The sequence below is a fragment of the Schistocerca cancellata genome, chromosome 7 (assembly GCF_023864275.1).
Source record: "Schistocerca cancellata isolate TAMUIC-IGC-003103 chromosome 7, iqSchCanc2.1, whole genome shotgun sequence".
Classification (NCBI taxonomy): domain Eukaryota; kingdom Metazoa; phylum Arthropoda; class Insecta; order Orthoptera; family Acrididae; genus Schistocerca; species Schistocerca cancellata.
The window spans coordinates 248,411,093-248,426,399 of NC_064632.1; the positions used below are offsets into that span (position 1 = coordinate 248,411,093).

The 15,307-nt window shown below is 36.2% G+C and overlaps 1 protein-coding gene across 1 annotated transcript in view; it reads right to left on the reverse strand.

Annotated features, from left to right (window-relative positions):
* Positions 1-1,182: 1,182 nt before the first annotated feature.
* The window catches only part of LOC126092720 (uncharacterized), a 271,027-nt gene continuing 256,902 nt past the window's right edge, over positions 1,183-15,307 (reverse strand). The window contains exons 23-24 of the mRNA XM_049908444.1: positions 14,633-14,803; positions 1,183-1,916 (exon numbers count right to left, since the gene is read on the reverse strand). Of these exons, the coding sequence (XP_049764401.1) occupies positions 1,720-1,916; positions 14,633-14,803 (368 nt within the window). The 3' untranslated portion in view covers positions 1,183-1,719. The remainder of the gene's footprint in view (positions 1,917-14,632; positions 14,804-15,307) is intronic.

Here is a 15,307-nt window from a genome sequence, read left to right on the forward strand (position 1 = left end):
CTCTTAGAAATAATTAAGAAAAATTTAGACAGTGATATCAGTGGAAGTTGCTCTTGTCTTGGCGCCTTTGTTAGTTAAATCAAGGCAGCAAGATTACTGCTCTTAGCAGCTACTGAGATTTCTATTTTGGTGAATTTGAGTCACTACATACTGTCATACTTTGTTTCTTGTCTTGGTTGTTTAACAAAAGTTCCTAGCATAGCACTAGATTATGTATGCATTTCAGTGTTGATGAAGAGCTATGTTATTTCAATTCGTGAATGATATCCATTTTATGAGATTGTATGCAAGTATTAAGGTGAATTACAATGAACAGCTGAGCAATAGAAAAAGTAACAAAAAATACAAAATCAGTTATGTGATGAATGTAGTGCAAACATTCAACCTGTGTTTCATTTTTTTCACATAACATTCACTTTTGCATACATAATTCATTGAGTTTTCCCTATCCTGCTATCTTAGATACGAGAAGTATAACTAATTATTGTCAAATAACCCATTTATTGTAATGAATATCATAAATACTAGTAGGACATAAAATTTCTGGCACATAACTGTTTTGGCACTTCACATTTTATGCATAACTCTCTTCATAAAATTTTAAACACTTTCACTATAAATTAGCATTATTTTGTAGGCCAATAGTACTCAAATATCCAAAGAATTTTACAAAGCTCTTATAAAACTTAGCATATAAATTAGAATACATTTCATTAGACTACACAATAAAAACATTTCCAAAAACAAAAATACAAATTCATTTTTGGCTGTCTTATGATCTACATTATTTATATATATATATGTCTGGTCTTCTAAACGTATGCAAAACTAGCAAACAAATAACTTCACAAATACATGTTTGCACTCCCATATATTTTTTAACTGCAGATGGGTTTCAAGATTATGTCACAGTAGTGTAAGAATACAAGAAAAAGATTCCAGCCAGTAGCTTGAAAGCTACATTAAGTTCTGTAGAAATGATTCCACTTAAGTGAAAGATAGAAGATATACAGGAGGAATATGTCAAATATTTGAGAGTAGAATGCTCACATTATATAGTTTAGTTTTCTTTAAGAGAATACTCTCTACTAATGTGAGGTAAGAAAAGTGGAAAATAATTGTGTCAATATGTTCTGTGTTTTTAATTCCAACTGTGTGTGTGTGTGTGTGTGTGTGTGTGTGTGTGTGTGTGTGTGTGTGTGTGTGTGTGTGTGTCAAAATTCCAATTTTGCTAGTATTGGTCAAAGAGAATGTCAGTTTAGAAGCCAGCCATATTCATTCCATTTTCAATAATAATTTTACAAAAATAACATTCAAGCTATCTCACACTTGAAATAACTGGTTCATTAGTCTTCTATAAACATTACATATACTTTTTAAAGTAATAACATTACTTGCATGTGTAAAAAAATGTTTTATGTCTATAAGCTAAGCAGATAAGGGTATGAAAGAACACAATTTAAGGCCTCCTGTCTACTTAATTACTACTTTTGTTTTCTCCTTCTCTTTACAATGTTCAACATTTTCCAACAATGCATAAATTCTAAACAAATTTCTTCTTTATTGATCACCATGAAAATATATTCATAATTTATAGATGTCCCACTGTGTTGACCATTGCTGATCAAAAATGTCAACAACAGAAAGAATTTTTGTTCTTCTACATCATTATCAAAACTTATAGTATTTCATATTCGTATCATCTACATTCACAGTAAATTAACTGGTCTTCGAAACACATGTTGGTATAGCATTGGACCACTTGCCATTTCGTAGACATCGTAGCATAGGTGCTCCACGGAGCTCTAAATCTGCATCACAGGTGAATGTAATTGTCTCTCCAATTTTGTAGTAGAACTTAACAGCTGACATTCTTCCACTAATTGTTGTCCCTGGGTAAGAACAGGCTTGGACACCTGCAACATAATACCAGGAAACTGAAGAATTTTTCAAACAGAAGGGGGAAAATTATATAACTCATCATTAGATGGTTAGTAGTTTAAAGTGTGAAGGAAGTGTATATTTACTCTGCATTTGTCTCTTTGGATTTAAAACATTGGAGAATTCACTACCACAGTAACACAAGAAATGATTCTGCCTTTATTACAAATTAGTTAATTCCAGTAACCAAGTACCATTGATGATAGCAAACTGCCACTGATGTATCTTCATTTTAAGGAAAGGATCCTAAAATTAAAATGTTAAAAGCTGGGCAATATTTTCTAAATGTAGAAACAAACAAATAAAACTGATTAAGACTTGAACAAACAGACAAGTTACACACACTCAAAATAAATAAAAAAATAATAAAAAAGATGATGGTGCACCACAAAAAAATCAATAGATGTACTATAAAGACAAATTATTACAGTTTTAGAAAAATTGGATAATTTATTCAAGAGAAAGGGCGTCTCACACTGAGCAAGTCAGTAAAGTCCACCTCTGGCCCTTATTCAGGCAGTTGTCTGGTTCAGAATTGATTGACAGGAGTTGCTGGATCTCCTCCTGAGGGACATCACCTCAGATTTTGTCCAATTGGCATGTTAGATCATCAAAATGCTGAGCTGGTTAGAGGGTCCTGCACAGAATGCTCCAAACATTTTCAACAGGGGACAGATCCAGTGACCTTGCTAGCCGAGATAGGGTTTGGCAGGCATGAAGACAAGCAGTAGGGTAGCTTACCATGAAGGGCAACAAAGCATGGCTTAGAAAATTATCGATATACTTCTGTACTGTAAAGGTGCCACTGATGACAACCAGAGGGTTCCTGCTATGAAAAGAAATAACCGTCACTCCTGGTTGTTGAGCTGTATGGTGGGTAACAGTCAGGTTGGTTTCTCATCACTGTCTGGGGCATCTCCAGACACACTTTGGCCTAGAATCTCACTGACTGGGGTAGAATTATCTTCAGTAATGAGTTGTGCTTAGAATTTAGTCCTGATGACCAGTGAAGACATGTCTGGAGATGCCCTGGACAGTGGTGGGATACCAACCTGACTGTTGCCTGCCATATGGCCGCACAACCAGTAGTGATGGTCTTGGGTGCCATTTCTTTTCATAAAAGGACCCCTTTGGTTGTCATTCACAGCACCCTTACACCACATCAATATGTCGACAATATTCTATGCTCCATTTAGTTGTCCTTGATAGTAAGCCATACTGGGCTTACATTTCAGCAAGATAATGCCCACCCACATGGTGAGAGTTTCAGCTGCCTGTCTTCATGCTTGCAAACCCTATCTTAGCCAGCAAGGTCACTTGACCTGTCCCCTATCAAGAATGTTTGGAGCATTATGGGCAGGGCCCTCTAATCAGCTCAGCATTTTGATGATCTAATGGGCCAATTGGACAGAATTTGACACAATATCCCTCAGGATGACATCCAATAACTCTAACAATCAATTTCAAGCCAAATAGCTGTTTGCATAAGGGCCAGAGGTGGATCAACTTGCTTGATTTGTGAATCTTTTTCTCTTGAATACATTATTCAATTTTTATGAAATTGTAATCATTTGTTTGTCCGTACATGTACATCACATCTACCAATTTCCACTGAATTATGATAATTCCTTCATGGTGCATCATTTTCTTCTTTTTTCTTCGAATGTATCTCTATCTGTACTTTGCAGATCTCTACAAATTTCATGCCAAAATTTGTTTACAACTGTAGCACAGAACTTCACAATTTCCTTATTCCATTATGAGTGGTGTGCAGAAGGAATTTCAAAACTGTACTGACAATACATGGCATAAAGTATAAATCAAAGCTGGGAATAACATTGATAAGAAGCCCAAACAGGTCTTATTCCTTAGTATTATCACAGGGAAAACATAGGAACTGATACAGAAGTCTTTGATATTTTGGTGATAATTACCAGGAAACTGCACTATATGTTCTAATCAAAGTGCTGGAATCAGCAACGTCAACTATGATTCAGCTTCTCTTAGTAAAGAACAGATTTAACACATAGGTAAAGGCTCTGAGGCAAATGCACCCCAAAAGATAGTTATTTATTACACTGTAGCCTGTTACCTTTAATTTAAACAGCAGCCTGTATTCATTCTTACACAAATTATTACTATAAACAGCACTTTCTGGTATATATAAGTTCTCAGAAATTTACTACAGAATTAGCAAGAAGCATTTCAGATATTTACCAACTGAATTTAAACAATGCCAGTCAACATTTCTAGAACTGTTGACTCTGGATGATGTTTTACAAATGGATAGTAGACTTTAGATAGTGCCTCTAAATATTGGTTAACTCCATGTAGCAGAGATTTGGGGGTGTGGCTTCTAAATGGTACAGTTCTTTGTGAGCTTCCAGAAGGCAACAACCATCACACGATTTCTAACTTCCACTGCTTACAATGATGGAGAATCACAGAATGGCTTAACTTCCAATTTCGAATTCCTATCTCTGTACTTCTCTGTTATCCTTTGATGTGTCATTAATTGATCTTTAATGTTTTGTTAGTGCTAAAGATTTTTTTTTTTTTTTCTGGCATTGTCATATAGCGTAGGTGCTAAGTCGCAGATAGGCACAACAAAAAGACTGTCACAAATAAGGCCTTCATCAACAATAGACAACACACACACACACACACACACACACAAACACACACACACACACACACACACACACAACTGCAGTATCAGGCAACTGAAACCACATTCCATCCATCCTGGATTTTCCATTGTTTGAATTTTTCTGCCATCGGCAATATTATGCACTATAGTAACGGCATGCTAAGTTTGTAAATGTCTCGCTAGAGTGCACTAGCATAAGATACCCTAAGGGTCACCACCTGAAGATACTTTCATAAATGACTGGATGAAATAAAGGTGACTTTCAGCTGCTAACAATATCCTGCTTGCTAACACTGTCTGTTTGATAAAATGATAAGTACACAGACAGAATAAACAATCACATCAGGGAGCAGTGTAAACAGACTTGGTGCAGTTTTCATGGATTTGAATAAATTTATTAGTGATAAATGTTTAGGACAAGATGGGCTGTACCTAAACAGGCAAGGTTTGGCTACACTCAGCAACATGTGCAGTGATATTTGTAAGATCATGCTTAGTCAGAGAAACCGGTATGCATAGATGGGGGTGTAAAAGTTAATAACAAACTTGAAACAAAAATACACAAATGACATGTCAAACAGATGCCATTAAGAACACTCAAAAAGGTAACAATATGTTCTGAATGCACTTGAACATAAGTGGATTAAGTTCAAACTATACAAATGGCAGAGAAACAAAACTTAACAACTTGCAAATCATGTTGTCAGAAATGCCAAATATCAAGCTTTTATGATTGAATAAGCATTGGCTTACAAAGGACAGTACCAAAATCTTAAATTACCCTGCTAATTTTAATATTGCCAGCATCTTTTGTAGGAGTAATTTAACTTGAGGAGGATCATGCATACTTGTGGAAAGATAACTGAATATAAAGCAAGATTTGATTTCGATTCCTTTAATGAAGAATGTATATATGACAGCTGCTGCGTAGAGTTAGGACAAAGTATTGTAATTTTATCTGTGTAAAGAATTCCAGAGCCAATTGCAAAAATTTCAAAAAGAAACCAAGAAACGAGTCTTAATAACTGCTGATTTCAACACAGGTTTAGCCAGTGAAATCAACAAATCAACAAAATTCACTGACATGATACAAATATGGGGTTCCAGTGCTAATTTCACTGGTTTTTCTTGAGTAAATGAAATGTCAGCAAGATGTATAGATAATAGTTTGACCAATTATACTTGTAGCGAGACAAATAAGGTTTTTTTTTTTTTTTTTTTTTTTTTTTAATAGGACTTTCTGATCAATGTGTTCTGTTTTTGGAGTTACCAAAAACAATAGAACCTTGCTGCAAAATCACATACACCAAATGCCTGTTCAGCACAGAAAATATGAACTTATTCCATCATAGATTAAATAACGTAGAGTGGGTTATAGATCATAGGATTTCGTGTTCTGAAAATTTTGCTACTTTCCTGGAAAACTTCCTACACATTTTTAATGGAACTTACCCCCTTACTGTATGTCATAAAACAGTAGGAAATAAAGTAAAGTGGATTAGTGAAGGAATAAAAATCTCTAGTGCAAGAAAAGGACAGCTACATAGGGAAGTAAAACTTATTAGTCTTGATTTTGGTACCTATGTACAAAATTGCAAAAATACTTTAAAAAAAGTTGTAAAGGCATCAAAAGAACTGTCAAATAATAGATTTATTCTGGACACTGAAAACAAATTTAAGGCAGTGTGGTCAGTGATCAAAGCTGAAACAGGTGCCATAGCTAGAGGCCACATTATTTCTGAAATCAAGACAGAGGGCAAAACTAATGTAAAACTTGCTCAAGTTTCAGAATTATTTAATGAATTCTTTATAAGTGCAAACAAATCAAACAGTGATTAGAAAATTACCTGGATAAGGTAAATTTCTTTAACACTGAGCAATTTGAAGGTGAACTTTTCAGTACATTCAGCAAAACTACTGTAAAAGATATACTACTGTAAAATATCAGCAGGATGGGATGAGATACCAACAAAAGTGTTAAAGCAGTCTCTAAAATAACTGCACAGCCACTATCTACAATAGTTAACCAGTCCCTTCAAGAAATGATTTTCCAGACACACAGAAATACGCATTAGTTAAACCACTATTCAAAAAAATCACAAAAGAACATATGGGAAACTGTTGCCCACCCTCTCTTCTTTCATCACTAACAAAAATATTTGAAAAGGTAATCACAATAGAAATTCAAGACTTCATAGAAAAATTTACAATAATCTCAAAAAATCAGTATGTATTTCAAAAAGGCGAAACCATAGTGTCTGCTATAAACCATTTTGAAGATAAAATCAGCTCCTCTCTAGACAACTCACTGATGCAGGAGGGATTTTTTGTGTCCTATCAAAGGCCTTTGATAGTGTGAAACACTCCTTGCTACTCTGTAAACTGGAAAAATATGGACTGGTTTATGTCCTATCTAACCAACCGAAGACAAACAGTGGTTACATCATCAGAGAAAGTGTCTTATACTTCAGAATTGAAAACTACTTCACAAGAAGTATGACATATCTGTAATCATTGAAAGTACAAGTAGTGACCAAATTCCTGAAATTGTATTAAATACTTTAGAAAAATTAGATACCTGGTTTGGCTTAAACAGATCAAAATTAAACATGGAAAAGACTCAGTTAATGGAGTTTGAAACAAAACAAGCAAAATTAAATGCTGTTTAAATCAGTCACAAAAACCAGGATTTGCAGGTGAAATTCCTAGGAATGAAATCAGGTAAACATATATCACAGGGCTTACATGTACAGTACCTTGTGAAAAAATTAAATAGCCCATTATTTACAATGAGGATATTGTACAATACTACCAGTATGAACATAAGAAAAATAGTATATGTCAGCTACTTTGAATCAGTAATAGGGTACGTAATTCTATTTTTGGGTAACTCAAACCACATGTGTTGAATATTGAAACTTCGGAAAACCATCATGAGAAATATGCACAATGTAGGGCTAAAAAATCATGTCGCCCACTCCTAAAAAATCTAAGTATATTAAGTATTCCCTCACTATGCATCTATGAGCTGATTACCTATGTACGTAGCAACTCTGATTTATTTGCAGCAAATCATTTTCAGCAGTGTCTCAAAACCTGGCAGAAAATCCAAAGAGATTCTAGTCACATGTATAGTATGTTAGCAGTAAGGCACAATACGTGCCTTCTCTCTGCATGATAGCAATGGAAATACTATCAATGACAGTGCTGCCAAAGTAGAGTTACTAAACACAACCTTCCAAAATTTCTTCAGCAAAGAAGATGAAGTAAATACTCCAGAATCGGAACCAAGAACAGCTGCCAATGGCAGTAACTTAGAAGTAGATACACTTGGAGTAGTGCTGCAACTTAAATCACTTAATAAAGGCAAGTCTTCCAGTCCAGACTGCATACCAATTAGGTTCCTTTCAGAGTATGCTGATGCAACAACTCCATACTTAACTATCATGTACAACTGCTCGCTTAATGAAAGATCCATACCCAAAGACGAAAGTTGCACAGGTTACACCAATATTCAAAAAAGATAGTAGGAGTAAGCCACTTAATTACAGGCCCATATCATTAACACTGATATGCAGCAGGATTTTGGAAGTTATACTGTGTTTGAACATTATGAATTACCTCGAAAAGAATGGTCTATTGACACATAAACAATATGGATTTAGAAAACATCATTCTTGTGAAATACAACTTGCTCTTTATACACTGAAGTGTTGAGTTCTATTGACAAGGGATTTCAAACTGATTCTGTATTTCTAGATTTCCAGAAGGCTTTTGACAGTGAACCACACATGTGGCTTTTAGTGAAATTGGGTGCTTATGGAATATCATCTCAGTTACGTGACTGGATTCATGATTTCCTGTCAGAGAGGTCACTGTTCATAGTAATTGATGGAAAGTCATTAAGTAAAACAAAGGTGATTTCTGGCGTTCCCCAACATAGTGTTACAGGCTCTCTGCTGTTTCTTATCTCTATAAATGTTTTAGGACACAATCTGAGCAGCTGTCTTAGGTTGTTTTCAGATGATGCTGTCATTTACTGTCTAGTAAAGTCATGAGAAGATCAAAACAAATTACAAAATGATTTAGAAAATATATATGTATGGTGCAAAAACTGGCAGTTTACCCAAAATAATGAAAAGTGTGAGGTCAGTCACATGAGTGCTAAAAGGAATGCGTCAAACTCGGTTACATAATAAATCAGTCAACTCTAAAGACCATAAATTCAACACAATACTTAGGAATTACAATTACAAACACCTTAAACTGGGAAAAAACACATAGAAAATGTTGTGGGGAAGGCAAACCAAAGACTGCATCTTATTGGCAGGACACTTAGAAAATTTAACAGGTCTGCTAGAGAGACTGCCTACACTACACTTGTCCATCCTCTTTTGGAGTACTGCTCTGTGGTGTGGGATCCTTACCAGATAGGATTAATGGATTACATCAAGTAAGTTCAAAGAAGGGCAGCACATTTTATATTTTGTGAAATAGGGGAGAGAGTGTCACCAACATGATACAGGATTTGGGGTGGGTATCATTAAAACAAGGACGTTTTTCGTTGCAATGGAACTGTCTCACGAAATTTCAATCATCAACTTTCTCCTCCAGATGCGAAAATATTTTGTTGATACCACCCTACATAGGGAGCAACAATCTTCATAATAAAATAAGGGAAATCAGAGCCTGCGCGGTAAGAAAGGTGTTAATTTTTTCCATATGCTGCTCGAGATTGGAATAACAGAGAATTGTTGTGAATGTGTTTCAATGCCCAAGTGTGATTTGCAGAGTATCCATGTAGATGTAACTATAGCATGATTACAACACCAGAAATCAAAATAATTTTATGCTGCCTACCCATAGTTTAAAACTTTATGCTCAAACTCCACAGTATATGGGTATGGAAATTTATAACGAAGTGAAAGAAAGAGAACTGCTCAGTATAAATTTAGAAACACTGAAAAAACCTTACATGAGAAACTAGTACAGAAATGTTATTGTTAAGTAGAAGAAATCGTGAAGGACAACCTGAAAATTTGAACAAGAGAGATCAAGTACTTAGAAGTATTAATTTTTAAAAGTTTGTTATTTATTAAGAAAAAAAATATTAGTTACGTATTAATTACATATCCAGTACAGTATATTACATTAAAGATATTACAAGAAAAATTGTAAACCAATTTTTGTGTTTTTATGAGTCCCCTGAAAATTAAGTTAATGACTTGAAATTGTATGTTATGAGACAATAAACTTCTATTCTGTTCTAGTCAAGTTTATTTCTGGCACTATTATGAAAAGCACAGATAGTGGAGTTGTTGAGTCACACACAGGCACAACTAAAAGACTGCTAAACAAGTACACTTATGGCCAAAAGGTCTTCTTCTGAATTAGACAACACTACGAAAAAATAGCAATATATACAAACTGGGTCGTCCATGTGCAAGATAGGCAATATTAAGGGCAATGTGGGGCGAAGAGCTACGTGGTCCCGTGGTTAGCGTGAACAGCTGCGGAACGAGAGGTCCTTGGTTCAAATTTTCCCTCGACCGAAAATTTTAACTTTTTATTTTTAGTTTATGTGAAAAACTCTTATGTTTTCATCACTTTTTTTGGAGTGATTATTACATCCACAAGAAAACCTAAATCGGGCAAGGTAGAAGAAACTTTTCACCCATTCGCCAAGTGTACTAGTTAGGTGGGTCGACAACATATTCCTGTCATGTGACGCACATGCTGTCACCAGTGTCGTATACAAAATACCAGACGTGTTTTCCTGTGGAGGAATCGGTTGACCTATGACCTTGCGATCAAATGTTTGCGGTTCCCATTGGAGAGGCACGTCCTATCGTCAACTAATCACACGGTTTTGCGGTGCGGTCGCAAAACACAGACACTAAACTTATTACAGTGAACAGAGACGTCAATGAACGAACGGACAGTTCATAACTTTGCGAAAATAAAGAAAGCAAAATTTTCAGTGGAGGGCAGATTTGAACCAAGGACCTCTCGTTCCGCAGCTGTTCACGCTAACCACGGGACCACGGCGTTCCTCACCTCACATTGCCCTTAATATTGCCTATCTTACGCATGGACGACCCAGTTTGTATATTTTGCTTATTTTTTCATAGTTCCACACAACTTCTTCCTGTTTTCTCGATTGATCTGTGTTCAGTTTTTCAAGGCCTATCCATTGTGCCAACTTATAACTAAATCTGAGTGGGGTGCGATGGGGATGTTCCCTTGTTAGTGATCCACTTGTTCATAATTATTTTCTTTTGGAATACTAGTAGTCAGATGGCATTTATTGAATTCCCCTGGAAGGTTATGCAATAATGAATAACCAACTCAAAATAACAGTGATACATTATCATTCTGGTTTCCATATTCATGGCATCTGACAAATTACACATTGCAAATGCTAAGCTATTTAATGTATTATATTGAATTTTGAGGAAGACTGACTGTGTATTTCATATTATTTTTGTTTTGTTATGATATGGTGACCTATTTGTTCTCTCTCTCTCTCTCTCTCTCTCTCTCTCTCTCTCTCTCTCTCTCTCTTTCTCTCTAGTTGTTTAGTGGATTCTGACTCTGTGTGACTGCACTATTTCCCAAAGACTTTCCCAGGTCAGAATCCATTACTTCTGTGATGCCATCAAATTATCTCATCCTTTGCTGTCCTCTCCTTCCTGTGCCTTTTGTCTTCCATAGCATTAAGGCTTCTGCCAGTGAACGATGTCTTCTCATGATGTGCCTAAAGTAGGTCAGTTCTTGTTTCAGTATCACACCTGCCAAGAAGTAGTCTTGTTTGTATTGGCTAAGATATTAACCTATTCATTCTCTTTGCAGTCCATGGAACCCTAAGGAGCTTTCTCTGACATCACATTTCAAAGGAGTCTATTCTATGATGTTTACCTTTCTTATGGTCCAGGTCTCACATCATACATCACAAATGGAAAGATCATAGCCCTTACTACAGAGAATCTTTGTTGTTAGAGTTACGTCTCTAGTCCTCAAAACATTGTCAAGGTTGGACATCGCCTTTCTATCAAGTAACAGGCATGTCTTGATTTCATGGCAGCTGTCAGGATCATCAGAGATAACTGAACATAGAAACTAATCCCATTGTCTCTCTTCTTATTTTTTACAGGATCTTTATAGAGTTGCTGTCTCTGACCATTAGTCAAGAACAGAAAGACATGCAGCAATAAAAAACTGAAATCATCCTGTTATGCGCTTGACTACATATGACCCCTAGGGACATATATGAATGTGCACTGTGTTGCTGAAGACTATAATGCTTTATCTAGCAGCAGAAGACAAATGATTATTGCGTATGGATAGCTCATTAGAAGGCAAGGTATCACTACAGCGCTGCATTCGCACAGCAAGCATGCCACCCATCTCACCATGTGAATACACCAGCCAATAATGTTCCTCATGGATGGTATAAATACAGCTGCCCCACAAACGATCATTCAGTTCTGTAATCAAGTCCAATATTGTTGGTTACTATCATTACTGTACTACAGACTGTTAAATAACAATCTCACTTGGCACTTGGTTCTTCTCTCTGGTTGTGTTTTGGATAACATCTCTCTTTTTTTTTCTTGCCTTGTTGACATAACTGTGGTGAAGCTTTCGCTTTGCACCTCACTATTGCATAGGCTGCTTTGGGCTTGCACAAGTCTGAGTCTTGTCCACTCAGCCATGTTTAGCTCTATCACTTGGTACCATGTTCTCTTCTGCAGGCCGCCCTTTTGCAATGTGGCTTCACACATTCGCTCCTGGGTTCTGATGTGTGAGCTGATATCCAGCTACTCACAGATGTAGCAGCTCAATAGGGTAGAGGATTGCCTGTGAAAGGTTCAAGGGTCAAGTCTCAACTCAGTGTGCAGTTTTTATCTGCTGGGAAGTTTCAAAACAGCACACACTCTTCTGAAAAGTGAAAATTATGATTACTGGAAGAGTTATATCTCAAACTGTTTCCTTTAGAATACTGGTCAGAAGACTGTCTAGTATTTGTTTGTTGTTAACTGTAATCACATCACACATAACAAAGCTTCTAAACTCTTGGATCACAAAGACACATATGGCAAAGAACTCTGAAATTCACTTTTATGTAGAAAATGAAAGATTGAAAACAGGCTGCTGAAGCAGAATGTAATAAAGGCAGAGGGTATCAAAACAATGTCTCACATGTAGGGACTCAAAGATATGAAACATATATCTGAGGTACACAATTATAAAGATGAAGAAGGGGTGAAAGAACAGATAACACAGATATTTGCAAGAGTAGAGAAAATTTTCATGTACCACTACAATGGATGAATTAATGTTGGTAGGCATCACTTTTAACAGTTAAACTGAGTCATACTTAGTTTGTCTTTACAGGGTGATTCAAAAAAGTGTTTACAAATTGACTTGGCACACCACGCATACAACAAGGATCAATAATCATGTAGGAACCAGAGGTTGTAAATGCCATGAGAAACACGTCCAGGCAGTGCAACCAGTGGACTACAACAAGTACATGGTATTTGTGCAGTGGTTTCTGCAGGAATCCACTGCAGACCAAAGCTTCACAGCAAGTGTCTTCTTCACCGATGAGGCTGTAATGAGTGTTCACAACCTGCATACATGGACAGATGTGAACCCACATGCTACATGAACGCATGCCTCACAATGCAAAATTATCCTTTATGTCTGGGCTGTCATCACTGGAGGCTGTTTAATTGGACTGTACATTATCTCAGACCAACTTGATGGTCGCACATATCTCATATTCCTGTGAAAGGTTCTGCCGGATATGCTGAATGATATTCCCATTCCTATTTGTCACCGCATTCAATTTCAGCATGACAGAGCCCCTGTGCATTTCTTCAGCAGGTGAGGATACATCAGCAGACAACATTTTCCGGCTGCTGAATTGGCTGTGGTGGGCCAGCTGCATGGCCATCATGGTCACCCAATCTATCCCCAATCCATTTTCTCCTGTGGGAGTATCTGAAGGGCTTTGTGTACAAAACACTTGTTTCATCACCCAAGGACCTAGTGGGCAGGATTGTTGCAGCAGCAGGATGTCTTTGAGATACACTACGTACCTGTTCAATGCAGCTTCAGTGTCAGATGTCTCTTGATGTATCTGGACAAAATTTTATGAGCATCTCCTGTAGTGGGCATCCATTTGTAACATGTGACTAAATAACTGCAGTGCCATTCAGTAGCCCCAGATTGCCTTTGCAAGCCCTGGTTCCTATGTGATTACTGATCCTTGATGTACGCCTGATGTGCCATGTCAGTTTGTAAACATTTTTCTAAATCACTGTGTATAGTAAATATGCAACATTATTTTTGTTGATGTTTGTGGTGTAAAACCAAGTAGTTGTTTCTTGTCATGAAAAAGAGAACAGAGTACACCACCATAATCAGTGCAATAATTCTACCACCCTACTTCTTATCTTTGTCCACAAAGTGGCTGAACTAGATGTCTACTATGTTTTAACTTCATGTCATCACACAGCCTCTATATGAACAGAAAACAGAATATGTTGTGCATTCAACCATAAAGATCATTAGATTCATCTCCAAAAGAAGAAAAAAATTACAGTGCAAACATATTTCATCGCCATCATATTCATATTATAGAGGTATCATTGCATCTGTTTGCCATCAGATTTTAAATAATGATACAAAAATTTGTCAGATCAAAAAGAATGACTGTACCGTTAGGGGAGACTGCTTGTGGTTTTACATTTACGGGAATAATGCCCTTTTCTCTTTAGTGCTGTAATTTCCTTGTTTACACCTACTTGTGTTTATGGTGTTGTCGTTATAATTATCTTCTTACACAATTCCTCACTGACTATCACAATTATCTTACTACACAGTTCCTCACTGACTACCACAATCATCTTATTACAAAATTCCTCACTGACTACCATATCTATGTTAGTGACTGCATAGTTTCTCTTAATATTTTTAAGGTTATCTACTTGTTTCATTCAAGTAAGTGTAATTTGTATTGGCTATACATACACTTTGGAACTGAACCAGACCACCGACCATTTTCTTGACAGGCAATTATAGGCTGCCCTTCCATCATAAATTCAGGATTGCAATTGAACTGCACAACATCACCTGCCTTATAAGGGCCAGATCCTTGAATATATCCATTTTCTGGTGTTGGTGGTGTATCACATTGTACCTCTGGAATAAAATGAGTGAGTCCAAGTGTGAATCACACAATTACATCATCTGAAAACAAACACTACAGTTAGATACTTATTCTTGTTGCCATGCCGCTTCTTTGTAATAAGAAGCCATCATGGAAATTTTGAAGGGATTTTTCACTCAGTATTTACCTTTTTGGATTGTAGCTGTTTTCTACAGAATTATTTATTGTTTCTAAATTAAAATTATTGTATACTTCTTGATACACATTATATACAGTATAACTTGATCTGCATAGAGAGCTCATGACATATCTTGTATAACACTGTCCACCAATAAAGCCAGTAACGGAATGACAACAAGAACAAAGCACAGACTGTTTTAATTAAATATAACATGGCATAAATGATGAAGCTGAGATTGCTATACATAATCAGAAAAAATAATCTAGAGGGATAAATTCTGGGACATTCCTGCTGCAAGATAAAAAATAATAAATGGAATGACTAATATATGTAATGATGAAACTGCAAAAACAGT